At 46.7% G+C, this 18,801-nt stretch overlaps 2 protein-coding genes and 1 non-coding gene across 4 annotated transcripts in view; 1 reads left to right on the forward strand and 2 right to left on the reverse strand.

The window, feature by feature from the left end:
- The window catches only part of WFDC10B (WAP four-disulfide core domain 10B), a 62,785-nt gene extending 53,785 nt beyond the window's left edge, over nt 1-9,000 (reverse strand). The window contains exons 1-2 of the mRNA XM_030913966.1: nt 8,983-9,000; nt 1,644-1,683 (exon numbers count right to left, since the gene is read on the reverse strand). The gene's annotated coding sequence lies outside the window, so the exon portion shown is untranslated. The remainder of the gene's footprint in view (nt 1-1,643; nt 1,684-8,982) is intronic.
- Nucleotides 1-18,801, reverse strand: part of WFDC3 (WAP four-disulfide core domain 3) — an 80,320-nt gene that overhangs the window by 53,600 nt on the left and 7,919 nt on the right. Inside the window, exons 4-6 of one of the 2 annotated variants that reach the window (XM_030913965.1) lie at nt 11,100-11,234; nt 9,316-9,501; nt 1,644-1,683 (exon numbers count right to left, since the gene is read on the reverse strand). In XM_030913965.1, the coding sequence (XP_030769825.1) occupies nt 1,644-1,683; nt 9,316-9,501; nt 11,100-11,234 (361 nt within the window). Of the gene's footprint in view, nt 1-1,643; nt 1,684-8,125; nt 8,358-9,315; nt 9,502-11,099; nt 11,235-18,801 lie in introns of those variants that run through there. The other variant, XM_010384216.2, reaches the window with a different exon arrangement.
- LOC115893075 lies at nt 12,785-12,910 on the forward strand. The gene has a single exon (XR_004053031.1). It is a non-coding gene; the product is annotated as a U6atac minor spliceosomal RNA (small nuclear RNA).

The following is an 18,801-nucleotide window of genomic DNA, read 5'->3' on the forward strand; positions in this document are numbered from 1 at the left end:
GAAATCTAATAATGCCTGAAACTACAAAACTACTAGAAGAAAACGTTAGTCGGGACATTGGTCTTGGCAAAGATTTTCTGGGTAAGACCTCAGAAACACAAGCAACAGAAGCAAAAATAAACAAATGGGATTACATCATTAAAAAGTTTCTATGGCCCGGCCGGGCGCAGTGGCTCAAGCCTGTAATCCCAGTACTTTGGGAAGCCAAGATGGGTGGATCATGAGGTCAGGAGATCGAGACCATCCTGGCTAATATGGTGAAACCTCATCGCTACTAAAAAAATACAAGAAGCTAGCCGGGCGAGGTGGCAAGCGCCTATAGTCCCAGCTACTCGGGAGGCTGAGGCAGGAGAATGGCATAAACCCAGGAAGCAGAACTTGCAGTGAGCTGAGATCCGGCCACTGCACTCCAGCCTGGGTGACAGAGTGAGACTCCGTCTCAAAAAAAAAAAAAAGTTTCTATGGCCGGGTGCAGTGGCTCATGCCTGTAATCTCAGCACTTTGGGAGGCCAAGCCGGGTGGATCACCTGAGGTCAGGAGTTCAAGACCAGCCTGGCCAACATGGTGAAACCCTGTATCTACTTAAAATACAAAAAATTAGCTGGGTGTGGTGATACGCACCTATAATCCCAGCTATTCAGGAGGCTGAGGCAGGAGAGTCGCTTGAACCTGGGAGGTGGAGGTTGCAGTGAGAAGAGATCACGCCATTGCACTCCAGACTAGGGGACAAGAGCAAGACTTCATCTCAAAAAAAAAAAAGTTTCTGCACGGCCTTTAATCCCCACACTTTGGAGGCCAAGGCAGGCAGATCATCTGAACCTAAGGTGGGGAGTTTGAGACCAATCTGGCCAACATGGTGAAACCCTGTCTCTACTAAAAATATAAAAATTAGCCAGATGTGGTGGTACATGTCTGTAATCCCCGCTACTTGGGAGGCTGAGGCAGGAGAATCACTTGAACCCAGGAGGCAGAGGGCAGAGTTTGCAGTGAGCTGAGATTGGGCCACTGCACTTCAATCTGGGCAACAGAGCAAGATTGTGTCTCAAAAAAATAAGTATATATGTATATATCAATAAAGAGACATCATTGGGCAAAGGGGATTTGTCCCAATGGTCTTGATAGTGCCACAAATCATTTTAGCACTTTTGGGTATAGCCAGAAGCATCCTAGTGGTCTGAAATACAAAAGTGAGGCCCAGATTTCTTAAGGAGATGGGGCTGGATGCCAGAAATTAAGAGGATAGGAGCCAGAGACAGGTAAGCAGAAACTTTACAAGAAAAAAAAATGGAAGATAAACAAAGACCCTAGGCCTCTGCAGGTGGGCTGTGAGAGAAGAGGTTTCAGAAGAGGATGAACTCAAGATGACATTCTTACAGACAGACCCCTGGCCATTGCAGAAGCATTTCTGGGCTCCTTGGCACCCCCAGTCCGGGAAGCACTGCAGGACACTGGAGGCCTTGGAGCTCATGGGCACCAGAACCCAGGCTTCCATGTAGTGAGTTATGTCCTGGCAGTACAGTCCTAAGGTCTTACAGGAGCCCTCTTACCCCCTGTTCCAGCCCTGGGACACAATTGCCATGCTACATGCTTCCTTCCTATAATTAAAGAAGGAAACCCTCAGGGCACCCCACTCCATCACTCACCTCTCACCAGGGACCAGGTACCAGGGTGGGTGTCCTCTTCCTGAAAAAGAAAGACTTAGATGAAGCAGTCCCTTGTGAAACAGGCAGCCATTAGCACCAGGGCCGAGCCTAGGTGAGAACTCTCAGGCCCTGCTTGGCAGCCCACAGCCAGGCAAGGTTTTTGAGACACCAAGTTACTCTACAGATTTTGTCTTTTTTTTTTTTTTTTTTTTGGAGACAGAGTCTCACTCTGTTGCCCAGGCTGGAATGCAGCAGCGTGATCTCAGTTCACTGCAACCTCTGCCTCCTGGGTTCAAGCAATTCTCCTGCCTCAGCCTCCAGAGTAGCTGAGATTACAGGCGCCCACCACCAAGCCCAGCTCGTTTTTGCATTTTTTGTAGAGACGGGGTTTCACCATGTTGGCCAGGCTGGTCTCAAACTCCTGACCTCAGGTGATCCACCTGCCTCGGCCTCCCAAACTGCTGGGATTACAGACATGAGCCACCACACCCAGTCTCAATTATTTTTTAAGCATTAGTTTGGTGAAAAAACATTTTGATTTTTTTTTAAAACAAGCAAGTATTACTTTTGTGATCTTTTAAAACTGATTAGATGAAAAAACGGAAAACGTAACAAAAGAAGAATACTTTTAAAAAAAAGCAGCATCAGCACCACCTGGAAGCTTGTTATTTATACAGAATCTCAGACCCACCTGAAACCTACTGCATTGGAATTAACATTTTAACAACTCCGGTGATTTGCTCTCTCAGTGCACAAGTTGTAGTCTGTGAAAAGTCAGGAGCTATCAGGAAAGGAGATCTACTTCCCTGGCTACTTGAATGAAGGTTTCTTCTACATCTATGACTGCTACCCATAAAATGTGAAATACCCTCATCAGGAATCTATACGGCTCTAAAGACTCATAGTGAGATGTTAAGTATCCCTTTCTCCTTCCTAATAGCAGCCTATTTCCTTTCAAGGAATTCTCTTCCCCTGTTCTATGATGTCTTATTGTGAGGGTTAATTTCAGGTGCCTGCTAACCCAAACAAGCCAGAGAAGCAAGTCTTTTCTCTAGGTTCTCAACCAGGGGCGATTTTGCCCCCCAGGGGACATATTGGCAACTTCTGGAAACATTTGTTGTTAACAAATGACAGGGAGAGATACTGGCATCTAGTGAAAAGCAGTCAGGGCTGCTGCTAAACATCATATACTACCCAGGACGGCCCCAGAGCAAATAATTATCCAGCCCAAAATATTAATAGGACTAAGGCTGCGAAACCCTGAATGAGTAATTACATATATTCTCTCTCTTTCAGGAAGTCTCAATCTTGAGAGAAGGGGGAAAGAGAAATAGAACATCGCTGTCACAGCAGCGTCACTGTGACCCAACTCTTCCCGCCTAGATGATCTGCTTCCTGCCTCTTGACCCTCCAGAGTGCTGTCAATTTCCTACCATGGATCCCTAGCTTTGCATAAATCATACGAGCCTCAATTTCCGTCCAGCTCACTGTCTTTTGCCCAAGTTAGCCAGTATCTTTCTGTTGATGGTAACCAAGAACCCTTATGCCCAACCATCCAGTTAGAGGAGGGCTCCATTCCAGAGCAGGGCAGGCTTACCCAGCTGCTAGGCTAAGCACACACTTCAAGCATCAGCAAGCAACTGACAAGTTCAGCTTGAATGAACTTAACCAGAATTTGCAATCAAGAAAACTAGAAAGAAACTATTTTAATTTTAGTATAAATGTTTAATTTTACATCACGTGAGTTAAACAGTTCATTATTTGGGACGCTGATGTTCTGGGCCATCCGGTGGGGCAGGCTTGCTCTGGTTTTGAGTTTCAGTAAGAAGGAAGAGGAAAACAAGAGAGAGAAGAGATCAAGTTGTTTATATTATCTGGCTTCAGGTGAGAGAGTACTGAAAAGAGAAGCTTATGTTTAAAGGAAAAAATATTAAAACTGGGAAAGTATTGAACATGGAAAGATGTAACCTATACACTGAAGTACAGCACAATGGAAAAACCAAAAAATTAAAACCAAGAATACTGTATATCAAGAAATAACAATCTATCTGCAAGCCACAAAGTGTTGCAGAAGGAATGGAGGCTTTATCATCAAATACACCTGTTGGTTTAACTAAACTAAGATTGAAAGTAAAAGCCTTAGCCTGGGAAACATAGCGAGACCCCATCTCTACAAAAACTGAAAAATTAGCCAGGTGTGGTGGTGCACACCTGTGGTCCCAGCTACTTCGGAGGCTGAGGCAGAAGGATTGCTTGAGCCCAGGAAGTCAAGGAAACAGCGGGCCATGTTTGAGCCACTGTACTCCAGCCTGGGTGACAGAGTAAAACCCTGTCTCAAAAAAAAGAAAGAATGTAAAAGCCTTTGAAGCATGGAAAACAAGGCAAGCAACGGCTGCAGAGTTCCAAAACCTTGTTAAATATAATAAATAAGGAAATATTTAAAAATTGAACACCTTAACAATTAAAAATCATATCGATCTATTATATTGTTGAATGACAAAGGCCTATTACAGGATGAGTCTACGCATATCAACATTTGCATATATGCATAAAGCAAGTCTGGAAGGACCTTCACAAGCGTGTTAACAATGGTCGCCTATGGGGAGGGAGATCTTTTTTTTTTGGTGCATTAGCAATCTTGATGGTTTCAAATGTCATCACCAGGAAACAACAGACAGGCCTACTTAGGGTGGAGGGCAATAGGAGAGTGAGGATTAAAAAACTATCTATCTGATATTATGCTGATTACCCGGGTGACAAAATTTTCTGTACACCAAACCCCCAAGACACGCAATTAGCACATGTAACAAACCTGCATATGAATCCCTTTAAAGTAAAATACAAGCTGAAAGGAAAAAAATAAAACCTCTTCACCATCTTTCAGATAGTAATTTTTTTCATTGCTTCTTCAGTATACACAAATATTCTTTTACATCATTCACACTTCTTCTTTGAACTTTTCTATACTGTTTAAATATCTCAATAATGCTTATGAATCCTATTTTTAAGAAAACAACAGCAAATTAACAAATAAAAAGGAGAAGGAGGAAAGTGAGGAGGAGAAAAAGAATAACGAAAAAGACTTGTGATCCTAAGCATATAAACAGCTCTGAAATTGCAGGAAAGCTGAAAAAGAAAAACAAGAGAAAGGTAAAGGAAGAATGATCATTTATAATATTACTAAATTGGGCCGGGTGCGCTGATAGCAAGCAGCTGATAGCAAGCTTTCACTTTATCTTTGAGAATGCCTTTTGAGTCTCTCGCCTGGAAATGGTCTATGACAGACTTCTGCTGCCCTCTAGTGAGCAAAACATGAAACACCCAGCAAAGAATTTTTGTTTTTTGTTTTTTGTTTTTTTTGAGACGGAGTCTTGCTCTGCCGCCCAGGCTGGAGTGCTGTGGCCGGATCTCAGCTCACTGCAAGCTCCGCCTCCCGGGTTCACGCCATTCTCCTGTCTCAGCCTCCCGAGTAGCTGGGACTACAGGCGCCCGCCTCGTCGCCCGGCTAGTTTTTTGTATTTTTTAGTAGAGACGGGGTTTCACCGTATTAGCCAGGATGGTCTCGATCTCCTGACCTCGTGATCCGCCCGTCTCGGCCTCCCAAAGTGCTGGGATTACAGGCTTGAGCCACCGCGCCCGGCCCAGCAAAGAATTTTTACGAGTCACATGGCCTCTTCTTTGCTTATATTGCTGAATCTGTAGGGGGCTAGGCTTCTCCACACAATCCCTTGAGAAGGCTTAACTTGCATATGAAAGGAAAGACACCTCTCCCAACTCAAGAGCAACCCACTGCCAGGATACGCTCTGGACTTCCTGCCTTCCTCACCCCACTTACACGCCTTACCAACAACATCATACCCCCACGGGAGCAGTGGAGGCTGCAGGGGCCCATAGTATTGCTGGGGGCCAAGGGCACATATGGAGTCTGAGATTTCCACAACCAGATGGTAAAGAAGTGGGGTGGGGAAGGGAGGAGCTGCGTGGTTCTGGTCAAAGAACAAGTCTTTCTCAGCCCACACTGAAGCCCCAGGCATTCCTGCCCACGATGAGGAAGCTGAGGAGCAGGGCGGGGGAGGAGGGTGGCTTTTCAACCTGGTCAGAGGCTAATTTTGGGGTGCAAAGTGAGAGAGTAGGATCAGGGTCCACTGAGACCTGCTCCCGGGTCATTTCCACCCCAGGACCAAGGCTGAAATGGACTTAAACCCTGAGGAAGGAAAGGTTCTAACAGCTTCTTTAGTTCAGGGTTCAACAGTAGAGAAAGCTGCCCAGAAAGACCTGGGGGTGGGAATTTGGCCCCAGCTCAGCCTCTGACCTCCAGCTTTCAAATTTAACCCTTCAGCACTCTCTCTCATCTCTCTCTCTCATCCCTATCTCTCTCTATATATATATATCTCATCTCTCTCTCTCTCATCTCTATCTCTCTATATATCTATCTCTATCTTTCTCTCTCTCATCTCTATCTGTCTCTCTATCTCTCTATATATCTGTCTCTCTATCTCTCTATATATCTGTCTCTCTATCTCTCGACCTTGCTACCTGTGAGCAGGTCAGCAGCTCCCACCGGAAAGGGTGAGCCTCCAGACAAGGAGGAAAGGTCTGCAAGGAGCAGCTCTCCTATTGCTCAGCCTGAGCTGTGCCTGGGGCTCACACCTGTCCTCCATTCCCACTCTCCACCCTGACAGAACATCATTCTGCAATATTCCCAGACTGTTGTTGTTTTTCATTGAAAGTTCTACCCTACTGATTTTTTTCTTTTTTTTTTTTTTCTTTTTTCTTTTGAGACGGAGTTTCGCTCTTGTTGCACGGGCTGGAGTGCAACGGCAGAATCTCAGCTCACTTGGAACTTCCATCTCCCGGGTTCAAGTAATTCTCCTGCCTCAACCTCCCAAGTAGCTGAGATTACAGGCATGCACCACCACACCTGGCTAATTTTTGTATTTTTAGTAGAGACGGGGTTTCACCGTATTGGCCAGGCTGGTCTCGAACTCCTGACCTCAAGTGATCTGCCTGCCTCGGCCTCTCAAAGTGTTGGGATTACAGATGTGAGCCACTGCGCCCAGCCACTGCTGAGTTTTTGTGACTTCTCCCCCTTGTTTTCATTCTGGCATGTGAAATTCTGGTTTCTACCTGGTTCGGAACATTCATCTCTTTTGAGTAGAGTAGATGTATGTCAATGTTGCCTGATTCAAGAAACAGTGGTTGGCATGAACCTCACAGTGGCCATACCAGGAATATCCATGACTCCAGGATCATGTTGCAGGGAACTGGGAAGGGTCAGTGTCTGTGTGATGGGCTGCTGAACATTTTGGAAGATCCCTCTTCCACTGTTTTATCATTTTGTTGTTTATTTAAAAACTCAAATACATGCACATGGTTTTTTTTTTAAAAAAAAATCATATTTTCACACCACCACACCTGACTAATTTTTGTATTTTTAGTAGAGACAGGCTTTCTACTACAACAGTCAAAGGCACAACTACTTAGAAGGCTGAGGCACGAGAATTGCTTGAACCCAGGAGGCGGAGGTTGCACTGAGCAGACATAGCGCCACTGCACTCCAGCCTAGGCAACAGAGCGAGATTTCGTCTCAAAAAAAAAAAAAAAGATAACTAGTTAAATAAATTACCCATTCATAGAGTTCTATTAAAAGAATATATGTGACGACATGAAAGATCTCCAAGATACACAATATAATCCATTTCATATAAATAAAAAACATAACTTTAAAAAATTATCTTGGTCCCAAGAACCTAGGGACGTCCCCTCCCTAAAATAAAGCTACCTGGAGGGGACAAACTGCTTGTCTTGGAACCAAGGGCTGGCCCTCAAGGAAGGAGGTCCAAGGTGGGAACATTCCAGCAACTACAAGAAACTAGCCACTCGGCCGGGCACAGTGGCTCACGCCTGTAATCCCAGCACTTTGGGAGGCTGAGGCAGGTGGATAGCCTGAGGTCAGGAGTTCAAGACAAGCCTGGCCATCATGAAACCCCACCTCTACTAAAAATACAAAAATTAGTAGGGCATGGTAGCACGCCTGTAGTCCCAGCTACTCAGGAGACTGAGGCAGGAGAATCGCTTGAACCCGGGAGGCAGAGGGTGCAGTGAGCCGAGATTGCGCCACTGCACTCCAGCCTGGGCAACAGAACAAGACTACATCTCAAAAAAAAAAAAAATTAGCCACTCACCCCTGTTCCACCCTCAACCTACATTCTCCAATAAAAGAAAGAAGGTCAGCAGGTCTAAAAGAGACTGACCTCCACCCCCACCAGGGCTTGAGAAAGACATCTAAGGCAAGTCACTCTCAGTTTAGTTTCCACCCATCTCTCCCCTAGCCACGCCCAACCAAAACCCATTTTCAGAGTCGTCACAAAGAATGGATTACCCATCTGTCCTAAATATGTAAATCGTGCAATCCCACAGGCACACACATACCCTCTAGCTCTCCCATATCATCTGAGCCCTCAAACAGCACAGACAAGAGGTCAGCACCAGCCTTTATTGGGAAAGAGAAGCACCACACACCCACTGCCCAATCCAGGGCTGTTTCCCACGCTCTGGTCAGCGGCAGGAGGAGAAGCAGAGCAGAGAGGGCCATGAGTGCCCCTGGAAATGTCACAAGCCCCAGGACGTCACCCTCTCTTGACTGCCAGGAAAAGCTTCCAGAGTTACCACAGAAGTTCCAGACAAATCAGCACAGCTAGGGCACTGGGATCTCTGCAAGTAGAAGTACCAAGTCACAGCTACGCCCTCCTGGCTTCAGCTACCCGAAACGCTTTCCCTCCACCCTAGGAAAGCTTGGCCTATATTGCTCTCAAAAGTCTTAAATGGCTCCTTGCTTCCCAGACAATCCAATCCAAACTGGCACTGAAGGCTCTTATTCTTCAGATGTCAACTTTATATCTCCTGTTATTAAAAAAAAAAAAACTGGAGATATGGTCAGGCACAGTGGCTCACGCCTGTAATCCCAGCACTTTGGGAGGCCGAGGCGGGCAGATCACCTGAGATCAGGAGTTTGAGACCAGCCTGGCCAACATGGTGAAACCCCGTCTTTACTAAAAATACAAAAATCAGCTAGGTATGACAGCAGGTGCCTGTAATCCCAGCCTTGGGAGGCTGAGGCAGGAAAATTGCTTGAACCCAGAAGGCAGAGGTTGCAGTGAGTTGAGATTGTGCCATTGCACTCCAGCCTGGGTGACAAGAGTGAAACTCCATCTCAAAAAAAAAAAAAACCAGTGGAGATACGTCTGTTCCTTTACCCACACTGCCCCCACTTCTCACTTCCCAAACATATCCCACACATTCCCACCCTGTGTTCCTTTGCCAGCAATCACCAGATTACCTGTCTGGCATGTCCGTGTGCTATCCTCACTTTGTCGCATCTGCCTAGCCTTAAGGGCCTCGATCAAATCCCACCTCTCCCAGGGAGCCACACCTGGGAACAAGTGTAAGCCTGTACTGTTTATATGAGGGTTCTCATCTGGGACCAGGTTCACCACACCCGGGAACAGATGTAAGCCTGTACTGTTTGCATGAGGGTTTTCATCTGGGACATAGGTTCTTTCTCTCCAACTAGACTTTTCCTGACCTTCTGAAATCCCCTTCCCAGCACCTAAGCCAGTGCTTTGCACATAGCAGTTGTCTGTTATTGTTGATGACAATGGACTGTACTCACCTAATTCAGAATCAGACCTCACAGTCCAGTTGGGGTTCATGGTCAGTTTTTGGGGCAGGACTGGTGGGACACAGAAGCGGCCACAGCCTGACTTGCAGCACTTTTCTCCAGCTTGACAGTTCTCATCCATCACACAGCCGACAATGCACAGGCCCACCAGAACTTTTGGACAATCACCGCCCCGCCCTGTGGGAACAACAGGCACAAGAAAAGGGACAGGGTGTCAGCTCCGCCATCTCCATGTTCCCATCTAGAACTTACACACAGAGGCTCTAGGTCAATCAACCCCTGACCCTCACTAGACCCAACTAAACTGGCTGGGAAACCATGGAGCTGGAGGATCTGAGAATCTTTAGAAACCCAAGAGAACTCTGAGCCCAGAGTTTTCAAATGGTGCCCCAAAGGGAGTTTCCAAGAGATAACTCAGGGATTGATAACCCTGCAGGTTTGGGGTGGGGGTGATGATGTGTGGCAGGGACAAGCCTCCCAGACCACCACCCTCTCCCCCTATGCTCTGGATTCATAGTGTCACTTCCTCATGGTAACCTCTGCCACCCTAGACAAGGTTTGATATCCCTGCTTTGTGTTCCTGTAGCACCCTGTATACTTCCTCTCATCAAACTTTATGATAATCTCTTATTTAAAAGGAATATGTCTATCTTCCCTGATGGCCTATAAGCTACATAAGGACAAGAGTCTGTCCTCAGCCTTGAGCACTGCCTGGGAATCTAAAGGAACTAAGATAGCACCAGAGTCAATGATTCTTTAATGGAGATCCACAGTGCCTGGCGCTCAAAAATATTTGTTTTTTAAAAACGTTGAAGAAAAAAAGGCATTGGAACAGGAATGCTTTTATGTTTATATATGTGTGTGTGTGTGTGTGTGTGTGTGTGTGTGTGTGTTTCTGGCTGGGCGCAGTGGCTTATGCCTATAATTCCAGCACTTTGGGAGGCCGAGACGGGCGGATCAGGAGTTCAAGACCAGCCTGGTCAACATGAGGAAACCCCATCTCTACTAAAAATACAAAAATTAGTGGGGCATGGGCTGGGCGCAGTGGCTCAAGCCTGTAATCCCAGCACTTTGGGAGGCCGAGGCGGGCTGATCACGAGGTCAGGAAATCGAGACCAACCTGGCTAACACGGTGAAAGCCCGTCTCTATTAAAAATACAAAAAAAAAATTAGCCGGGCATGGTGGCAGGCACCTGTAGTCCCAGCTGCTTGGGAGGCTGAGGCAGGAGAATGGTGTGAATCCGGGAGGCAGAGCTTGTAGTGAGCCAAGATAGTGCCACTGCACTCCTGCCTGGGCGACAGAGCGAGACTCCGTCTCAAAAAAAAAAAAAAAAAAAAAAAAAAAAAAAATATATATATATATATATATATATTTCCAACTAAGATTTCATTTGGGGCAGGGGAGAAGCTTTTTGTTAAAAATTAGATCTGAAAATCAGGATCTTAGGCAACTCCCTCATTTTACAGATAAAGAAACTTGGGCTCAAAAAGAAGGGTTTGCTTACCCAAGGTCACAGAGCAAAACCTCAGCAGAATCAAGACCAAAAGCCACACTGTCTGTCTTCCAGCCCAAGTAGTTCCTACTGACCCACAGTGCCTTCCCCCTAGTTCTTTTAATGTCAGCATGGCCCCTCGGCCCTAGAAGAAGGGGTTGCTTTGGGTTGGAGGACTAGAGGGACAAGAAGAATGAGAATCCTAGCTCCTCTCAGGAAGGGAAAGAGAAGCACTCTTCTCAGGAAACACTCAAGGATTTCTTCCCAAAAGAGCCAACATACCTCCCTCAATGTCTCCGACGCAGGTGTGGCCACAGCCGGTGCTGCAGCATTTATGCCCCTGGGGACAGGATGCATCCCCATCACACAGCTCCTCACACGGAAGGGGGTCAGCAGGACATTCACCACCAAACTCTGCTACAGAAACAAAGCATTGGAGCCCAGAGACGCTCAGGCCCACAGTATGAAACACATTTTTCATTGTATCCCATGTGTATGTTTATATATAGTTATATATTTATATACATATATCGTATCATATAGTTATGTATTTATATACATATATTATATACATATATAATGTACATATGTGTGTGTATCATGTGTCTGCAATACATCTGATTTTTTTCAGACAGGGTCTCACTGTGTTGCCCTGGCCAAAGTGCAGTGGCACAATCATAGCTCATTGCAGCCTCAAACTCCTGCATTCAAGGGATCCTCCCACCACAGCCTCCTGGTAGCTAGAACTACAGGCACATGCCACCAGGCCTGGCTAATTTTATTTATTTATTTGTTTATTTTGTAGAGACAGGGTCTCACTGTATCACCCAGACTAAAGTATGGTGACACAATCATAGCTCATTGCATCCTGAAACTCCTGCGCTCAAGGGATCCTCCCACCACAGCCTCCTGAGTAGCTAGGACTACAGGCACAAGCCACCAGGCCTGGCTAATTTTATTTATTTATTTTGTAGAGAAAGAGTCTCACTACGTTCCCCAGGCTGTTATCAAACTCCTGGCTCAAGTGATTCTCCCACCTGAGCCTTCCAAAGTGCCAAGATTACAGGCGTGAGCCACCACACCCAGCCCACCTTGATATTTTTTTATATTCTAGTTCTTCTTTTTCCTAGTTACTAAATTGCTTTCAAGACTCACAGTTTGAAAAACACTGTTCAGGTCTAACCCACTGCGGCCAATATTCTCCCTGAATTCTCCCTGTGGCAGACATTTACAATAGTGGCCTCCAGTGAACTTTATCTCCTGGGATTCAGGCCCTTGTATAGTCCCCTTCCATGCCTACTCTGGGTTTGACCATCTGACTGACTTTGACAAACGGGACATTAGCAAATGTAAAGTAAGCAGAGGTTTGATAAGCACTTGCATACTGGGGCTTGTCCACTCAGAATACTTCCTCTTGGAAACCAGCCGCCATGTTATAAAGCAGCTTGACCTATACTATAGGATGACGAGATGCCCTATGGAGACCGAACCTAGAAGAGAGGTCATCCTGGACGTGGTGGCTCCAGCTGAGCTCCCTGCTGAGCTCCCAGCTGAATGCAGCTAAATGAATGACCACAGCTACATCATGTGGGTATATGTACTTCCCAGCCAAGCTCAGGCAACCTACATAACTGTGAAAAAGAGTAACTATATTGCCTTAAGTCATGAAGTTTGGAGATGGTTTGTTATGCAGCAATAGATACCGGATACTAAGTTTATTCTGACAGGCAACAGGTCCAGCTAAAATGATTTGTTTCCCCATATTCTCTTGCAACTGGGGGTGATCACAAACTAGGACATAAACTGGGAAACCTTTGTCCTCCTGACACAGGGAATACCCCTTTCAAACTGCTCCCTCACTTCTTTCTTCTTCCAGTCCAAAGACAGGCATTACACGGAGAGGCAGAGCAGCCTTCTTTCAATGAGGAGGCAACTCAGCATAACGAAATGGTCAAGAATGCAAAGGATTGTTGCATGAAAGGGGAAAAGGTTAGCACTCCCCTCGACAAGGATGGAAGAGGCCCTTGGGCCTGAGAACAGGCATACGGTTCAAGCATTGCCATCTACTTTGTGGCATCTAACCATCGTCTTTCAAAATAAATAAATAAATAAATGTAAAAAAAAAGAAGAATTGCTAAGAAGAAACAGGGAAATAGTTTCATCCCTGTTAGCATCATGGAGCCACCATCCCAGCCTCAGGACTTCTTGTTATATGAGAAAAACAAACCCTTATATGATTAATTTTCTGTTGTGTGCAGCCAAACACATTCCCTATTAAAATAAACTCAGAGGAGGATCTTGCCCAGAACTACAGAGTGAGTCAGCAGCAAGGCAGGACAACACTCAGCCTCTTGATTTGCGGTAAAGTACTTTTTCTACTACTCTACGCTTTAAACATGCAGACAACTGGCCAGGGCCCCAGGCGCAGGCACACCCAAAGAAGGCCACATCCAAACCAAAACAATTCACCATGACTCATTCGTCTTAGTGTTTATTTCAAGTTTCTTAAGTAAAGAGAAAGGTGACAGGCAATTAAAGAATTTCGCAGAAAACCAAAGCAAGACTGGCCCAGTGCCTCTGAGTAGGAACAGGTAAGTATGATTGCATACAGCTGGCTCCAGGAAGTCTCCTATGATGGAAAAAGCAAGTACTGGAATCCAAGGAGAATATGTGCAGCTAAACAACCCAGGCATCATAACCCTGTATCCTGGGATTTTCCTGAACAGCCCCTATTTCAAATATCCTGTGCTATTGTGAGATCACATCAAAACTATGTGTCCTGATTTTTGACTCAGAAAATGTGGTCACTGTAACCACCAAATGCATCTCCCTGCACCTCCCCACCTGCTTGACAAACACTGAAATCCATTTAACAAGGAACAAAAGCCTTCTATCTCACAGTTGAGAAGGGGGGGCATAAAAATCTCCCTGGTGGAAAACCCCAGTGACATAAACTTCTCATAAAATTATGCCACGTGCCCTAGAATCTGGGAGTGCCATACATCCCAGATTTCACCATTTTGCGGAGCTTGGCCCTGAGATGACTAAAGCCAGGAGCTCTCTGCTACTCTCTGCCCTCGTCCTCAAGACCAGGCATGGAGCACTTACCTCTACCCTTTTCCAGGCCAGTCTTCCTGAAGGCCTGAAGGGTCACAGCACCTCGCTTTTGACCAACGACCAGCAATGCCACCCAGTCGGACACCCTGCCTTATACATGAATCCCTGCCACATGATCCCTTTCTCTCAGCTCTAACACCTGGAATTAATGGGGCCTCACTACCTCCAAGCCAGATTATGCTATCCTTTACTAGCATAGTAAAGGATTAAGCTAGGCACCCTTTACACCTCCTTTTTTTTTTTTTTTTTTTTTTTTTGAGGCAGGGTCTTGCTTTGTCACCCAGGCTGGGGTGCGGTGGCCTCAAACTCTCGAACTCCTGGGCTCAAGCAATCCTCCAGCCTCAGCCTCCTAAGTAGCTGAACTATAGGCACATGCTACCAGGCCCAGCTAATTATTTGTATTTTTTGTAGAGACGGGGTCTCACTATGTTGATTAGGCTTGTTTTGACCTTCTGGCCTCAAGCAACTCTCCCGCCTCAGCCTCCCAAAGTGCTGAGGTTACAGGCATGATGAGTTGCCATGCCTGGCCCTTTATACCTCTTTATACTCACCTGAAATCTGGTTGGTCCTTTTCCTATCCCCAGAGACCTTACAAAAAACCTGGCGGATGCCATTCTTTCAGGCAGGATCCTCTGTCTTTCACTATCCTGGCTTTGCCATGCTAGGTAAGCTCAGTTCCTCATAAGACGTGCTCTCCAATCACCTCACAATTAGCTTTCCAAGAATCAGGAAGAGAAATAGGAATGGCAGCCAGAATGGGGATGACGGTTCCCCACCCATCCCAAGACTCTAAGCTATCCAAACAAGGAGTGAAGCTGAAGCCCAGGAAATACTCACAGTCTGTCCTGCTGCCTCAGCTCCAACCTGCCACTATGTCTAAGAGAAAGATGCCAGTTGCTGTTGGAAAAGTAAAATTTCAGCACTTCTTAACCCAAGAAGGGCCCTCTGAGCTAACAAACTTACTCCGCTTCTCTTGTAAATAGAGAGACAGACAACCAGAGACAGGGATCGGCCTGAGGTCAACGGTAGCAGAACTGAGTCACAAATCCCCAGCTCTGACATAAGGTCTCATGCCCTTTAAACCACATCATGGGCCCCATTCAGTGACTCATGCCTGTAATCCCAGCACTTTGGGAGGCCGAGGTGGGTGAAACACTTGAGGTCAGGAGTTCAAAACCAATCTGGTCAACGTGGTGAAACCCTGTCTCTACTAAAAATACAAAAAAAAAAAAAATAGCCAGGTGTGGTAGTAGTGGGTACCTGTAATCCCAGCTACTGGGGAGGCTGAGGCAGGAGAATTGCTTGAACCCGTGAGGCAGAGGTTGCAGTGAGCCAAGATTGCACCACTGCACTCCATCCTGGGTGACAGAGTGAGACTCCGTCTCAAACACACACATACACACACACACACACACACACACACACACATACACACCATGATGATCCCCTACACTGCAGCAAGGATCACACTAAAACAAACCAAGAAGCACTGGACTCACTCCACTCAGTTCTGCCAAAAGAGAAGACCCAGTGGTAGATAGTTTTAGGGGTTAGGAAAAGTTATCCACCAGCGCCTAGGGAGTCCTCCAGACCACTTACTTCCAGGTTCAGTGATTCATTAGCAGGACTCAGTGTATAGTCATACCCATGGCTATGATTTATTACAGCAAAGGGATACAAAGAAAAAGCATCAAAGGGAAAAGTCCAGAGGAAATCAGGTGCAGATTTTCAAGAGTCCTCCCAGTAGAGTCACAGGATGCACGTAATTCTTCCGGCACTGAATTTTGACATGTGTGAAGTGTTTTCTACCAGGGAAACTCATTAGAGACTCACTGTGAAAGGTCTCGGCCGGGCGCGGTGGCTCAAGCCTGTAATCCCAGCACTTTGGGAGGCCGAGACGGGCGGATCACGAGGTCAGGAGATCAAGACCATCCTGGCTAACACGGTGAAATCCCGTCTCTACTAAAAAATACAAAAAACTAGCCGGGCGAGGTGGCGGGCGCCTGTAGTCCCAGCTACTCGGGAGGCTGAGGCAGGAGAATGGCATGAACCCGGGAGGCGGAGCTTGCAGTGAGCTGAGATCCGGCCACTGCACTCCAGTCTGGGCGACAGAGCGAGACTCCGCCTCCAAAAAAAAAAAAAAAAGAAAGAAAGGTCTCTACTGGGGACTGGTCACTCAGGCACCCTCTGCCTAGCACGTACCAAGATTCCAGACTCTCAGAAGGAAAGCAGATGTTCAGCCTAAACCACAATGTTTACACAAACAGTTTCGGCACAGTGAACCACTCTTACCAGTTAGAGTAGGACAAACACCCACAAAATCCAAGTTCCCAGAAGCCAGCCAAGCTCCAACCTTGCCAGCAAGCCTTTTTTTTTTTTTTTTTTTTTTTTTTTTTGAGACGGAGTCTCGCTCTGTCACCCGGGCTGGAGTGCTGTGGCCGGATCTCAGCTCACTGCAAGCTCCGCCTCCCGGGTTCACGCCATTCTCCTGCCTCAGCCTCCCAGGTAGCTGGGACTACAGGCGCCGCCACGTTGCCTGGCTAGTTTTTTGTAGTTTTTAGTAGAGACGGGGTTTCACCGTGTTAGCCAGGATGGTCTCGATCTCCTGACCTCGTGATCCGCCCGTCTCGGCCTCCCAAAGTGCTGGGATTACAGGCTTGAGCCACCATGCCCGGCCTAGCAAGCCTTTTTAAGAAGAGCAGTCTCAGGCTTATTATGCTACCTCTTTTCTGTACATACATATATAATGTATGTACAGAATTATACAACCTGCAGTGAGGTTTTAGAAAAGCATCAGCCAGCCGGGCGCGGTGGCTCACGCCTGTAATCCCAGCACTTTGGGAGGCCGAGACGGGCGGATCACAAGGTCAGGAGATCGAGACCACGGTGAAACCCCGTCTCTACTAAAAATACAAAAAATTAGCCGGGCGCGGTGGCGGGCACCTGTAGTCCCAGCTACTAGGGAGGCTGAGGCAGGAGAATGGCATGAACCCAGGAGGCGGAGCTTGCAGTGAGCCGAGATCGTGCCACTGTACTCCAGTCTGGTGGACAGAGTGAGACTCCGTCTCAAAAAAAAAAAAAAAAAAAAAAAAAAAAAGAAAAGCATCAGCCAGACACACAGGGAGGCCATGCCATCAACCTACATAAAAGATAATACATATGTGATAATAAGCAAAACAGAGGGTCACAGGGGATCTGGAGTGGTCAGGTTTCATACAGTGGGGAGGCGAGTAATGAGGGGCCCAAGAAGACAACTCTCAGGCCCAGAATCAGAATCTTCACTCCAAAACCTCTTCCCCCAGGTTGTCCCTGTCTCTGAAAAGAACACCACCATCACCCAACTGCTGAAGCTGAATATCTACCACCCTTCTTTATACCCTGTCTCCCTCAATGCCTGCAGCCACTTACTTCTTCACCCATCCCATCAATTCTACCTTCACAAACATGTAAGCCTTCCATTTTTCTTTTTTGTCATTGTTGGTTTTTTGGGGTTTTTTGTTTTGTTTTGTTTTGGGTTTTTTGTTGTTGTTTTGTTTGTTTGTTTGTTTGTTTGTTGAGATGGAGTTTTGCTCTTGTTGCCCAGGCTAGAGTGCAATGGTGCAATCTTGGCTCACTGCAACCTCTGCCTCCTGGGTTCAAGTGATTCTCCTGCCTCAGCCTCCCGAGTAGCTGGGATTACAGGCACCCGCCACCATGCCTGGCTAATTTTTGTATATTTAGTAGAGATGGGGGTTTCACCATGTTGGCCAGGCTGGTCTCGAACTCCTGACCTTGTGATCTGCCTGCCTTGGCCTCCCAAAGTGCTGGGATTATAGGCTGAGCCACAGCACTTGGCCGCCTACCATTTTTCTACATCTGCAATATCTCCACCCCAGTCTAAGCCCCAGTCATTTCTCCCAGCCTGCCACAATAGTCTCCTAACTGGTCTTCCATCTTCTACACTTGCCCCCATCCATTCTTCATATACCGGCAGAGTGGTCTTTTAAAAATTAAAACTGGACAAGACCTCTCCTGCTTTTAAACCTCCTCAAAGGCTTCCTATTGCACTTAGAATAAAGCCTAAGAGAGAAACCCTGAAGATCCCCCAAAGTCTGGGCCCTGCCTACCACTCCAACCTCAAATGAAAGTAGCCTCCTTCTGTTTTCTTTTTTTTTTTTTTTTTTTTTTTTTTTTTTTTTGAGAAGGAGTCTCGCTCTGTCACCCAGGCTGGAGTGCAGTGGCCAGATCTCAGCTCACTGCAAACTCCGCCTCCCGGGTTTACGCCATTCTCCTGCCTCAGCCTCCCGAGTAGCTGGGACTACAGGCGCCCGCCACCTCGCCCGGCTAGTTTTTTGTATTTTTTTAGTAGAGACGGGGTTTCACCGTGTTAGCCAGGATGGTCTCGATCTCCTGACCTCGTGATCCGCCCGCCTCGGCCTCCCAAAGTGCTGGGATTACAGGCTTGAGCCACCGTGCCCGGCCGCCTCCTTCTGTTTTCTTCCGTTACCGTCAAAGCACTCATCACATCTTGCGGTTATTACGTATTTGTTTTCTCAATTATTTCCTGTTTGTCACACCATGACAAAGCCCCAGGGGGGCAAGGACCATGACTGCCTTGCTCACCACTGCAGACCTACACGCCAGGTAGGGTAGCCACACTCAATATACAGTGAATAAGTGAATAAGTGGGTGAGTAAACAGACAAGTCAGGCATCAGATAGGTGGGGAGGTGGAGAATGGGTGGACCAGAACACAGAGGTACTTGGCATGACCATATGAGCTCTTGAGCATTATCTGGCAGGTTTACTGCAGACTTTTTAAAATGTATTTCTGACCGGGTACAGTGGTTTGTGCCTGTAGTCCCAGTTTCTCAAGGGGCTAAGGCAGA

This window comes from Rhinopithecus roxellana, chromosome 13 (genome assembly GCF_007565055.1).
Source record: "Rhinopithecus roxellana isolate Shanxi Qingling chromosome 13, ASM756505v1, whole genome shotgun sequence".
Classification (NCBI taxonomy): domain Eukaryota; kingdom Metazoa; phylum Chordata; class Mammalia; order Primates; family Cercopithecidae; genus Rhinopithecus; species Rhinopithecus roxellana.